At 46.1% G+C, this 12,709-nt stretch overlaps 1 protein-coding gene and 1 long non-coding RNA gene across 3 annotated transcripts in view; both read left to right on the top strand.

Annotated features, from left to right (window-relative positions):
• The first annotated feature begins 2,779 nt into the window (after positions 1–2,779).
• The window catches only part of LOC309522123, a 67,147-nt gene continuing 57,217 nt past the window's right edge, over positions 2,780–12,709 (top strand). Inside the window, exon 1 of the long non-coding RNA XR_014214869.1 lies at positions 2,780–2,833. This is a non-coding gene — a long non-coding RNA (uncharacterized lncRNA). The remainder of the gene's footprint in view (positions 2,834–12,709) is intronic.
• The window catches only part of PIGG (phosphatidylinositol glycan anchor biosynthesis class G (EMM blood group)), a 57,067-nt gene continuing 50,942 nt past the window's right edge, over positions 6,585–12,709 (top strand). The window contains exons 1-2 of one of the 2 annotated variants that reach the window (XM_082204664.1): positions 6,585–6,833; positions 8,791–8,996. In XM_082204664.1, coding sequence (XP_082060790.1) covers positions 6,680–6,833; positions 8,791–8,996 — 360 coding nt within the window. In that variant the 5' untranslated portion in view covers positions 6,585–6,679. The remainder of the gene's footprint in view (positions 6,834–8,790; positions 8,997–12,709) is intronic. The other variant, XM_082204663.1, reaches the window with a different exon arrangement.

Genomic DNA, 12,709 nt, shown 5'->3' with positions numbered 1-12,709 from the left:
ACGGTAGTTGTGCTGTGACTTGTGTAAATATACAACACGCTTTGGTTGCTTGTTGCGATGGAATAATAAGCGTTTCCTTGTTCGTAGGGCTGAAGGTGCTGAACCTCATCACACATGTATATTACTTTTTGGGATGAAGCAGTTGTGTGTCTGCCACCGCCAGCCCTGTAATCTGGCAACATCTGAAGGGCACCATTATCCCTTACTGTTTGCTATTTGGACCACGTGACAACACATCAGCTGGCCTAAACACATGCTTCTCTGCCGCATTTTATTCTTTTGCACCAGCTTTTAGCATAAATGGCAAGATAGGAAGAATAAAGCTACAGGCAATTTAATGCTAAGCACAGGAACCTGGGAGTAAGTCCCTGAGGAGCCATGTGCAGGATTGCAGCATGTGTGAAAACGAGTTAAAGACCCCATTTCGAGTAAGCGTCCCAGGCCTTCTTGCCAAATGAAGAACCCAAACTTGGGTTTCTGCTTCTGCCAAATTATTAGATAGTGATACCATTCCCTCCAACATTTCTCCAATGAAAACAGGGACGTCCTAAGGAAAAGCGGGACATTCCAGGCTCATGACTGTGACTTACATCTAAGTCTCTTGGGAACTAACTTAACTCTTGTTAGTTGCCATGGGACCAAACATGACTCTCTTCTTTGCAGTAGGGCTAATTTGTTTGGAGAGGTGGGAGCAGGACTTCTGTACACAGCAAACAGCATCAGGAGCTCCTTTGAAATGAGGCCAATTCAAGCCTCATTTGTGAAAATGTCTGCAGTGGTTGCTTCTATGAAAAGCAAAGGCTTTGAGGAGCCAGTAGTTTGTTTGGGGCAGGCATAGGCAAACTCTGCCCTCTAGACATTTTGGGATTACAACTCCCATCATCCCTAGCTAAACAGAACGAGTGGTCAGGGATGATGGGAGTTGTAGTCCCAAAACATCTGGAGGGCCGAGTTTGCCTATGCCTGGTTTGGGGCATTTGAAGAACTGGACCTAGTTTTCCAGAAAACTGAATGAAATGCCAGATGATTCTGGCACATTCCTCCTTGATGGTTTTCTTTGGCATCTGGTCCCTTCTAGTTTCATGGCCCCAGATGAATCGTCATCTCACTTCACTGTGCTTCCTGCAGAGACAACATTTCATGGCCCTGGGCTAACTATTTTATGTAGTATCGAGGAACCTGACTACTGCTGACATTAATAATCTATTGATGCTTGCAAGTACTTCAAATACCATTTCAAGGTAAGCTCTGTGCTATTCCTGTGCTCTGTGTTCTCCAGGAGACCATGTCCTCGCAGGTAATTGCTGCGTCCCCATTCCAGGAGGAGAGTTATTGTTATCCCAAGTGCCCCAGGTGTGTCACAAATGGTGGCATTTGAAAATGGCAAAGCAACAGCATCCTGTGCCTTGAAATGTTGATAGGCAAATTGCTCTGACTTGCTTTGGCTGTACTTGGCCTGAAAAGCACCAACGAAAGCTATTCAGAAACTCAATAAAAGAGAGAGAATTAGCTGAATGGCAGATTCTTCCTTGCGACCAGCTAAACAATTATTTCATTCTTGTTGCTTCGAGACGATGCTTTGCTCAATCTATAAAGTTTTTCTGTCTCGCTCTGAGAATGCACAAGGGGCCAGAGCGTCTTTTTCAGTGGAGGAGGCAGAGAAATGTATGTGGCAAATGGCGCCTCTCATATTTGCTGAAGGGTTTCCTCTGCTTTTTCTGCTGTGTGTACAAGAGAGAGAGAGAGAGAAATAGTGTGCTTTAGTGGTTAGAGTGTGGCTAGATTGACTGATGGATTGATGGGTATGTTTGTAAGGGGTATGCTTGGGAATTCCATATGTTAAGGCCAGATTATGCACTAGAATGGGATGTGGGTGGTGCTGTGGGATAAACCACAGAGCCTAGGACTTGCTGATCAGAAGGTCGGCAGTTCGAATCCCCGTTACGGGGTGAGCTCCTGTTGCTCGGTCCCTGCTCCTGCCAACCTAGCAGTACGAAAGCACTTCAAAGTGCAAGTAGATAAATAGGTACCGGTCCGGCGGGAAGGTAAACGGCGTTTCCGTGTGCTGCTCTGGTTCGCCAGAAGCAGCTTAGTCCTGCTGGCTACATGACCCAGAAGCTGTACGCTGGCTCCCTCGGCCAATAAAGCAAGATGAGTGCCACAACCCCAGAATCGGTCACAACTGGACCTAATGGTCAGGTGTCCCTTTATCTTTTACCTTTATGCACTAGAATGAGGTTTGTAAAAGCCCTGCTTTTCTTCTGCTGTCCATCATAACGCTGTTTGGAGAAATGTATATGACTATTCCTCAGCACAAGCTAGACCCCAGATCTGGACCTTATAAGTAATGTGATTGGTAGAAACATTTTCCTTCCTTCCTTCCTCCCTCCCTCCCTCCCTCCCCCTCCTTTTTTTTTACCTGCAGAAGACCCCAGAGTCCATCGCCTGTCTCCTGTCTCCCCATTTACAAGGATCAGGCAGTAAGTAATATGAAAGCCTATCTCCTTGAGCCGCTGCTGTCAGTCAACTGTCTTAGAAAGACAAATAGTCTGATGTGGTATAAAGCAGTTTCCTGTGTTTCCACTTCTTGTCAGATCCCTCATACCCTCCAACATTTCTCTGATGAAAATAGGGACATCTTATTCCATGACAGGGACACGGGTGGTGCTGTGGGTTAAACCACTGAGCCTAGGGCTTGGTGACCCGAAGGTTGTTGGTTCGAATCCCTGCGACGGGGTGTGCTCCTGTTGCTCGGTCCCTGCTCCTGCCAACCTAGCAGTTTGAAAGCACGTCAAAGTGCAAGTAGATAAATAGGTACCGCTCCAGCAGGAAAGTAAATGGCATTTCCATGCGCTGCTCTGGTTTGCCAGAAGCGGCTTAGTCATGCTGGCCACATGACCCGGAAGCTGTACACCGGCTCCCTTGGCCAATAAAGCGAGATGAGCGCCGCAACCCCAGAGTCATCTGCAACTGGACCTAATGGTCAGGGGTCCCTTTACCTTTACCTTATTCCATAATAATGATAATGATGCTATTATTTATACTCTGCCCATCTGATTGGGTTGTCCCAGCTACTCTGGGCGGCTTCCAACATTACACACACACACCACACACAAACATTAAGCATTAAGCAACTTCCCTATACAGGGCTGCCTTCAGACGTTTTCTTGTATAGTTACTTATCTCCTTGGCTTGGGGGGTTGCATAATTCCATACCCTCCAACATTTGTCTGATGAACATAGGGACGTCCTGAGGAAAGGCGGGACATTCTGGGATCAAATCAGAAACTGGGATAGCTTCTGTAAATCTGGGACTATCCCTGCAATACAGGGACACTTGGAGGGTCTGTCCCCTTGATGTGGCCCATTGGAAGACGCTTGATCTCTGTGATGCTCAAGGGAAGGAGGGGTGAGGGATGATAAACATATTTTACCTCCACCTTTCCCTTGTGCCCTGTATGTATTGGGAGTGGTGTCACAATACAAGCAAGACATCTATGTGGTGTTAAGAGGAATAGGAGTATGAGGTATGTCTGAGACGGGAGCCACTGGCTGGCATTATCCATGCACTCTGGAGGGATCTTGTTGCTGGGCTACCACCAGAATTTTTTATTATAATGTGCTGCACGGTGTAACTTGTGAAAAATCCTTGATTCTAAAAAAAAAAATTGAGTTTATTAATATTTTTTGCGGCCAGTCTTAGAGGTGGTTCACTCCCTAATGAGAGTGACTTGAACAGAAAGCTTCCTCCTACCTGCTGGAAGCAACGACCAACTATCTATTTTAAAAGCTTTACAGTTTGGTTCATATCCCAAGCTCCAACTTCAAAGAGAACTGATTTCCTCCTCATAGTCACCTCTTCAGTCACAGCTGAATTTAAAAGAAAGGCAGTGGGGGGAGCAAAGAGCTTTGCAGTGCCAGCAGCCAAGAGTTTTGACAGAGGCCTTTTTTTTTTCCTTTGAAAGGTAACTGAAGAGAGATTTTGTAGAAATTAAAACAAACTTTGAAGCCAAGGAAAGCTAAAAAGGATTGTCAGGCTTGTCACTTTGTAAATTAGCCGAAGAAAAGTGTCGTGGGGAGATGAAAAGGAGGGGAGGGGAAGGGACCTTTTGTAATGATCTCTTTTAACATAGGAGAAAATGTGATCCCCCCTCCCACTTTTTTGTCCAAAGCTGTACTGAAAGTCGCTGAGGGTCAAAACCTGCAGACAGAGCCGGATTTACGTATAAGCTAAACAAGCTATAGCTTAGGGCCCTAAAAAAACTTAAAGGAAAAAACACCTGGATGTACATTTCCAAAGTATAAGATAAAAAACAAATAAAATAAAACCTACATACAGCAACAGTGTTTTGTGTTGTGTAGGCTCCAATGATGTAAATAGTGGGCTCTGCCTGCTAGCCCGCTCCCTAAAGTATCACTGGTTTGCTCATTTCTATATATAGGGTGCCTACATTCAGGATGGACTGATTGCATGGCATATATTCAACACAAAAAAATAGCAGCAATTTGTTGTTGACAACAGACAGCTGGACATATAAAGGGCCCCATTACCTTCAGTAGCTTAGGGCCTCATCAAACCTAAATCCAGCCCTGCAGTTACTGTTTTTTGAAATTAAAATAATGAGAAGCAACTGATGAGTGTTGTTTGCATGTAATCGATGCCCTGGCCAAGCTCTGGAGCATCCGAATGGCTTGGGCTAGTGACACTGTTAAGTTGTGGGTGAACATATCAGACGACACAGCGATTCTTCGAACAGCTCTTGTTTATTCACAGGCCAGAACAGAACTGAGCTGAAGGGTTCAGCCAGCCTGCTTATATAGAGCTCCACTAGAACGCAACAGTAACCATTTTCTGTAACTATCCAATCACTGAATGTCACTCTGCATCCTTTATTTGCATACGTGGACCTGAGTGAAAACTATCTACAGTATCCTCCTGCTGGCCCAGGGTGAGAACTTCAGTACATAACAGACACGATTGCCCCTGAGCACCCTGACTGGATGAGAGCCAACAAACTGAAACTCAATCCAGATAAGACTGAGACACTGTTAGTGGGTGGTTCCCTAGACCAGATGGGTGGGAGATCACCAGCTCTTGATAAGGTTGCACATCCTCTGAAGGAGCAGGTTCATAGCTTGGGAGTACTCCTAGATCCTTTGCTGTTGCTCAAGGCTCAGGTGGCCTTAGTGGCCCGGAGTGCCTTCCATCAGCTTCGGCTGGTGGCCCAGCTACGCCCCTATCTAGGGATAGCCTAACTACTGTTGTCTATGCTCTGGTAACCTCAGGGTTAGATTATTGCAATGAGTTATACATAGGGCTGCCTCTGAAGACGGCTCAGAAACTTCAGCGAGTGCAGAATTCAACAGCCATGTTGCTCACTGGAGCAAGACAGTTTGAGGATATTACACCGATCCTGGTCCCACTGCACTGGCTACCAATTAGTTTCTGGGCCCAATTCAAAGTGCTGGTTTTGACCTATAAAGCCTTGAACAGCTCATACCTCAATACCTTGGGCTGCAATACCTCAAGGACTGCCTCTTTCCATATGAACCTACCCAAATCCTGAGATCATCTCCTCCTTCATGTGCCTTCTCAAGAGGTCTGGAGGGTGGCAACACAAGAAGGGGCCTTCTCTGCAGTGGCTCCCCGTCTGTGGAATGCTCTCCCCAGGGAAGTTCACCTGGCACCTTCATTATACACCTTTAGGCAAAAAAAATAAATATTTTTTTAACCATGCCTTGGGTTGATTTTATTGACATCCTGTGCCCTTTTAAAATGTGGTTTTTGCGGGGAGACTATTGGGTTGTTGACCCATTTTCTGTCAGTCTTGTCATGTTTTGTTTGTTTGTACAAGAATGCTAGCAATGGACCATTGAAAGCACAAACTTCATCTGATTATATCAAAACAAGTTAATGCATAAGAAAAACATGGTTTTCTTGGCTTCCTTGTATTTTTTATTTTTGTCTGATTTCCTGAGAATTCCATTTCTCTTTCCTTACACTTCCTGGGAGTCAGAGCAGAATCTGCGAACCTTTCTGGATGATTTATTTAATAACAAATATACTGTTATCTGTTCCCCTCCTCAGTCTCCCAAGTGTTGAGAAGTTTCAGGGGTCCCATAATACCGTATACATCACAAGAGGGAGCAAAGTCAGGCTTGTATATTCTGTAATCCGCTTGTGTATTCATTTTGTTTAAATCAATAAAGCTACTGATGCTGTTATTTGCCTATTTAATTTCATCTATTCAATTACGCATATTGTGTAGGTTAACTAATATGAACTGTATTGCAAACACTTTAATTTGCGGTGCCGAAATTTAATTCAGTGTGTGGCCCCTCGCGGCCTACTTTGCCTGAGAGCTTGGCCCGCACTGGATTATATGTGGTAAGACGCACTTTAAGGCACGTAAAAGCTCCGCCGCAGTGGCTTTCTGGGAAATGTAGTCTTCCCCACCGCCCTCTCGGGATTGGCTCTTGCCTCAACGCCTTTCTTATAGGAGGCGTCTTGCGTAGAGGCCAGGCCAGCCATTGGTCAGCCGGCAGCCAATAGCTGCCGAGAGTTCCCTCCGGGCTTCCCCGATTGTTGTGGCCCGTCGGAAGCGGCGCCGGTGTGCGCAGGCGCGCCTCGCGAACTCACCTGTCTTCCGGCTCTACCTGTCCGCGCTGGAGCCGGAGGATGCGGCTGCGCTCGGGGGTCTTCGCCTCCGCCTGCCTGCTAGTGCAGGCGCTGGGCGTCGGGCTCTTCCTCAGGGGCTTCTTCCCGGTGCCGGTGAGGTCGCTGCCCAGGAGCGGGGCGCTTGCCGGGCCGCCGGCGGAGCCGCCTCCCACAGGTAAGCGCTTTGCCTCCTACCTGGCGGCGTGGGGGGCGGGAAAGGTGTGGGGAGCGTCTCTTCCAGGCCTTGTGGGGGGGGTTGCACGCTTGAAAACAACGGGGGGCGGCCTCTTTCTCATCGCCCCACTCGTGAGTTCGCCCCTCCACACCCTTTTCATGGGAAAGAGGAGTGGGCGGGGTAGCTGCCCCACCCCTAAATCAAGATAATAATCGAAAATGGCTTACAAGTAGAAATAAGTAAAAAGATTTCGACAGGTTTTCCTGAGAACTTGGGGGCAAAAGAAAGGGATTTAAAACAACTGTTGTCCAATCTAAACCAAGTCCTTATTACGGTCAGGGGCCAGCATAAAAGCACCTCCATACATAAATGTAAGGGACGCGGGTGGTGCTGTGGGTTAAACCACAGAGCCTAGTGCTTGCTGATCAGAAGGTCGGCGGTTCGAGCCCCCGTGATGGGGTGAGCTCCCGTTGCTCGGTCCCTGCTCCTGCCAGTTTGAAAGCATGTCAAAGTGCAAGTAGATAAATAGGTACACTCTGGCGGGAAGGTAAACGGTGTTTCCGTGTGCTGCTCTGGTTCGCCAGAAGCGTCTTAGTCATGGTGGCCACATGACCCAGAAGCTGTACACCGGCTCCCTCTGCCAATAAAGCGAGATGAGCGCCGCAACCCCAGAGTCGGCCATGACTGGACCTAATTGTCAGGGGTCCCTTTACCTTTATCTTACATAAATGTAACATGCTAGATAGGCAATAGCGTAACTGTCGAAGTAAAAAGGTAAAGGAGCCCATGGCAGTTAAGTCCAGTCAAAGGCGACTATGGGGTTGCGGTGCTCATCTCACTTTCAGGCCAAGGGAGCTGGCGTTTGTCCATAGATAGCTTTTCGGGTCGTGTGGCCAGCATGACTAAACCACTTCTGGCGCAACGGGACACTGTGACGGAAACCAGAGCGTGCAGAAATGCTGCTTACCTTCCTGCCACAGCAGTACCTATTTATCTACTTGCACTGGTGTGCTTTTGAACTGCTAGGTTGGCAGGAGCTGGGACAGAGAAACTGGAGCTCTCTCCATTGAGGGGATTCAAACCGCTGACCTTCCAAGTCAGCTCATTGGTTTAGACCATAGCGCCACCCGTGTCCCGCAAACTGCCAAAGTAGAGGGTACACTTACTCATGCTCACAGTTACAGTAGAACGGCATAAGATGAAAACACATAAAACATGTTAATCAAGCCTTCAGTTTTAGACTCGCCGTGTCGAACTGTTGTTGAGACATTTCATTCTGAATCTGCTAGACAGAGCCAGAGAGAGGGTGATGACAGGTGAGTGTCCTGCCCCCTTCCCAACATAAATCCTGTCTACACCCATGAAAAGAGGCTGTGCCTTGCATGCAGAAGGTCCCAGGAGCAACCTCCAAGGAGCCCTCGGATTAAGCCTTTTCTGAAACCCAGGAGAGCCACTGCCAGTTAGAGTAGGGAGTACTGAGTGAGATGCACCCAGTGGTCTGACCCACTACAGTGGACGTTCGGGTTGCAAATGTGATCCGTGCAGGAGGCACATTCGCAACCCACAGCGTTCGCAACCTGCAGCATCTGCACACATGTGGGTTGCTATTCGGCGCTTCTGCGCATGCGCAAAGCGCGATTTAGCACTTCTGTGCAAGCGCCAAAACCTGGAAGTAACCCGTTCCGGTACTTCCGGGTTCAGTGCGGTGCACAACCCAAAAACACACGACCTGAAGCGTCTGTAACCCGAGGTACGTCTGTATAAGGCAGTTTCCTTTGTTTCTGCACAACCACCACCCATCACGTAGCCCAGGAGAGAGGGAGGGCAAGTGAGTAGGGAGTGAGCTGGCAGGTTGCCCACTTTCTGCAGCAAGGCAGACTGCTGGGGATAGTATTTACATTGAAAACCAACCCTTGACTTGACTTGGTGACTCATACATATCTTAAATATATTTTAGGATTCTCTTCCAACTGGACGAAGGTGCCATCCCCTCTCTTTAAAAAAGCTGTCATAGTACTGATTGATGCCTTGAGAGATGACTTTGTGTTTGGCTCGAAAGGCAAACGGTTCATGCCCTACACAACCCAGCTGGTGGAAAGAGGAACATCTCATAGTTTTGTAGCGGAAGCCAAGCCACCTACAGTCACCATGCCTCGAATTAAGGTGAGTTGTGATATTTGGACATGTGCTTCAGAACCAGGTTAGAAATTAGCCGGATGTCAGGTGTGTTTTGCAACCAGTGCTGGTCTGATTGCGGCCATGTGGAGATCTCTGGCTGCCATGTTGACGACTGACATCGCCATCTGGCTGGCCTCTCCAGCTTTCTAAAGCAGGTAAGCAGAAGAACTTATTTATTACATTTATATCCCACCTTTTTCTCCAAGGAGTACATGGTCTACCACCTCCTCAGTTAATCCCTACAACAAGCCTGTGAGGGAGGTTGAGGAGGCTGTGAGGGGCCCAAGGTCGCCCAGTGAGCTTCACGGCTTTGTGGGGATTTGAACCCTGATCTCGCCGGTCCCAGTCTGACACTCTAACCACTGCACCACCCTGCCTTCCTAGAGCACTTCTGCTATGGTACAGCTATATAAGTTAAGCAAGTAAATAAATATGGGGAAAGCAGAATGTCACTTAGAGAAGGATCTGAAATCTTTCTTTGAAGCTTGATTTTCTTTTATTCTGGGTTTTATTTAATGTTTCAATGTGGTATAATGTCCTTTGAGATTTTTTCCCTTTAAAATACAAAGCTATATAGAAATGAAATTAATAATCATAAAAATATTAATACATCTCATTTAAAAATGGCCCCTAAATATTCCATTGTTGTGTCCGTAACCTAGGTTTTGTCGGAAATCAAGCCTTTATCAGGAGAAACTAGCAACTCTCTCAGGCACCCGGCTTGGTCTCCTGTTGACCTCCCTGTCTGCTTTCCCGGCAGGATCCAGGCAGAGGTTGCGATAGGCGATCCTTCTCAGCGTGAGAAGAACACCCCCCCTCTTTCCTGCCCCCCCCGGCAGGGGAAAGAGATAGACAGAAACGTATTTACATGCCTTTATTTCTGTCTTTGCAGCGTTACAAAAAACATGACTGCTCTCTTCAAATTCCAGCAGTCGAGAGAGAACAAACACATGCTGTACTTCCTGTACAGCTCATATTACACTCTGAGCTAATTCCGGTGCTTCGCACTGTGAATAGACTGTCCTTCTGTTTCCCACGGACAGTCCCAACATTCCCATTATGTTTTGCTTTCAAGCTACCAGCAGCTCGCGGGTGCATTGCTTCAATATCGTAACAGGTTTAAGGTGCCATTTGGTGATTAGCTTACATATATGAGTTTCTAATATTGATTCAGAATTGCTTGTACTTTTTTGAGAGGACTTCCAGGTTAGCAAGCACTGTAGGTGTAGGACAGAATTTCAAGCGTCGGGTATCTTTGTGCAGGACAGAGTCTTGCTAGCTGTTTCTTCCCCTTAGAACTTTCCACTGCTTAAGAGGCACCCTGCTTTTGAACAGAGCAGAGGCTTGTCTCTTCAACGGCAGCAACTATTGAGAGGAAACTAGCAAAACTTTGCATGTGGTTGTGGTCCTCATACATTTATGTTCCTCCTTTTGATCCTGGCCATTGGCTTTGTTGTTATACTGAAGGGCAGACAATGAAAAAATCTCCTGTTGTCACATTGAGGGTGGATGGTTTATAAAAGTTTTTGAAAAAATGTTTCTTGAGCGGAACCAGTAATGACTTCTGCTAAGTGTTCATGAGATCAGGGTATAATTTTATCTATATTCTTTGCCCCAGGGAAATTTGCTTAGCAACTCCTTTGTTTTCTGAGATTATATCTACATTTCCCCGAAGACATGCAAACATACACATGTTCACAACTATGAGGACTAGAAACTAACATTTTTTTAAAAAAGGGAAACAGATTGTTTAATCTGAATTATGTGATGTATCCTGTGGCTTTCTTGGGCTGCTGTATGTAGCTCCAGCCCAACAAAGTACCTACAAACAAATTGGGATCTGGACATCCAAATTCCACAAAACAGAAGAGTATAAACCAGTTATATAAAACACCTTTGTATCACAAATATGAACAAATGAAGACTGAAGACTGACCTTTAAGATTTAATTGTGTGTCAGTACATTTTAGGAAGCAACATATTACTACTAGTTGTTACAGATTTTAAAAAAAACAACAACACATGGATCCAGAGCAGGAAAGGTGCTAAATTGTGTTTCTACAGTGCAATTGGTTGCATGTAAGAGCTCCATGAGCTTGCTTAGGCAAATCAACAAAAGCTGCTGACATTAAGGATGGGAATACAGTCATACCTCGGGTTACAGATGCTTTAGGTTGCACATTTTTGGGTTGCACACAGTGCCAAACCCGGAAGTACTGGAATGTGTTACTTTTAGGTTTCGGCGCATGCGCAGAAGCACCGAATCACAACCCGAGTGTCCACTGTATGCTTTAATGGGTTGCAGGCAACCAACATGTCCCATTAGCCCAAGGATTTCTGCTTGCATGGTGGGACGCTACCCCATCCTCCCATGTGTATACCCTGTGCCCTCCCCTATATAATTATGCAGCTGTTGTAATTTAGCTATTATATTTTACGTGAGGGAATCATTGGGAATTTTGGTTATTATGTATATAAGTTAAGTTTCAATAAAGATCTTAAAATTTAAAAATAAAAATAATTTAGTGCTACCTTGGACACAACCCAGTACTTTAAAGAATTGATCTGGTCCTATGCATTAAGAGTTTTCCTGTTGGGAGTTAATGGTGGCCTGTTTGTTTTAAAGGTTCAGATCTCCAATATCTACATGTGTCATTGTGGTGATATGATTGTTGAGGGGCAGCAATAACTAATATGTTTTTTTTGCTGTATCTTAAATGAGAGTAAGGAGGCAAGGGCTCCTTTATCAGGTGTTGGCTGGAGATGTGAAAGCCCATGTGAACCCCCACCCCACCCCCAGTTTCCCCTCCAGTTTCCCCCTTCCTCATTTTTTTTACAGACCTTCAAATCTCTAGTTTGCATCCAAAAAGATAAAACCCTGCACAAAATAAGACATGAAAAGGCAGGCTCCCACTTAGGAGCACGACCACGTGGGAGGTTTCAGCTGAGTGATGTGATAAACTGAGCTAAATGTGTAGAAGAGAATTATTGCTGGTGTTACTACTTCTTCTTGTTTGTTGCTTGAACTTCCTGTCCTTTGTCAGAAGTGCCCAAGGTAGGCCTCAGCATATTGAAGCAACCGTAAAACATACTCATCCATCGCTCTAAAATCAATAATCAATAGAGGGAGGATACTAAAACCAATTCTTCATTTTCCCAAACCAGGATAAAAACTTCAGCAAACAATGGAAGCTGTAGAAACATGGTGACCAATGCACCTCTTTGAGGAGGGAGTTCTACATTCTTGGGGCTACCACCGAGAAGCCCCCCTCAAGAGTTCACTGCTCCTCCTCAAACCACCATGAGGTTGTCTTCCAATTGTCTGAATCCCAAGCTGGTCTGTAGGGGAAGTAGCACTCCTTCAGATATAAAATTGCCTGTGCTACTTTTTAATCTCACAAAAGATTTTGAAATGCTCCCCCCCTCGTCTTTTTTTACTCATGCACCACTCTGGGCTGTGTTTAATGTGTTGACTGAACCCAGGGACATAACTAAGCTTTCCCATCACTAACTGCAAGAAGCAGCCCAGGTTTGGTCTTAGGTTGGCTCAGTGTGGCACAGGAATGAAGAAGACCAGGGAGGAGCCAAGGGACTGCAAGTTCCTGTCTTGGAGCCTGCAGGTTTGCGCAATCCCAGTATGCCACAGTTTGGCTGTTGGTGATGTGTAAACTGTACCATACAAGCAATTTACATTAAAT

Source organism: Podarcis vaucheri, assembly GCF_965113315.1.
Source record: "Podarcis vaucheri genome assembly, chromosome: 17".
Classification (NCBI taxonomy): Eukaryota; Metazoa; Chordata; class Lepidosauria; order Squamata; family Lacertidae; genus Podarcis; species Podarcis vaucheri.
The sequence above is the reverse complement of the archived record's forward strand: the minus strand, read 5'-3'. Positions and strand labels throughout refer to the sequence as shown.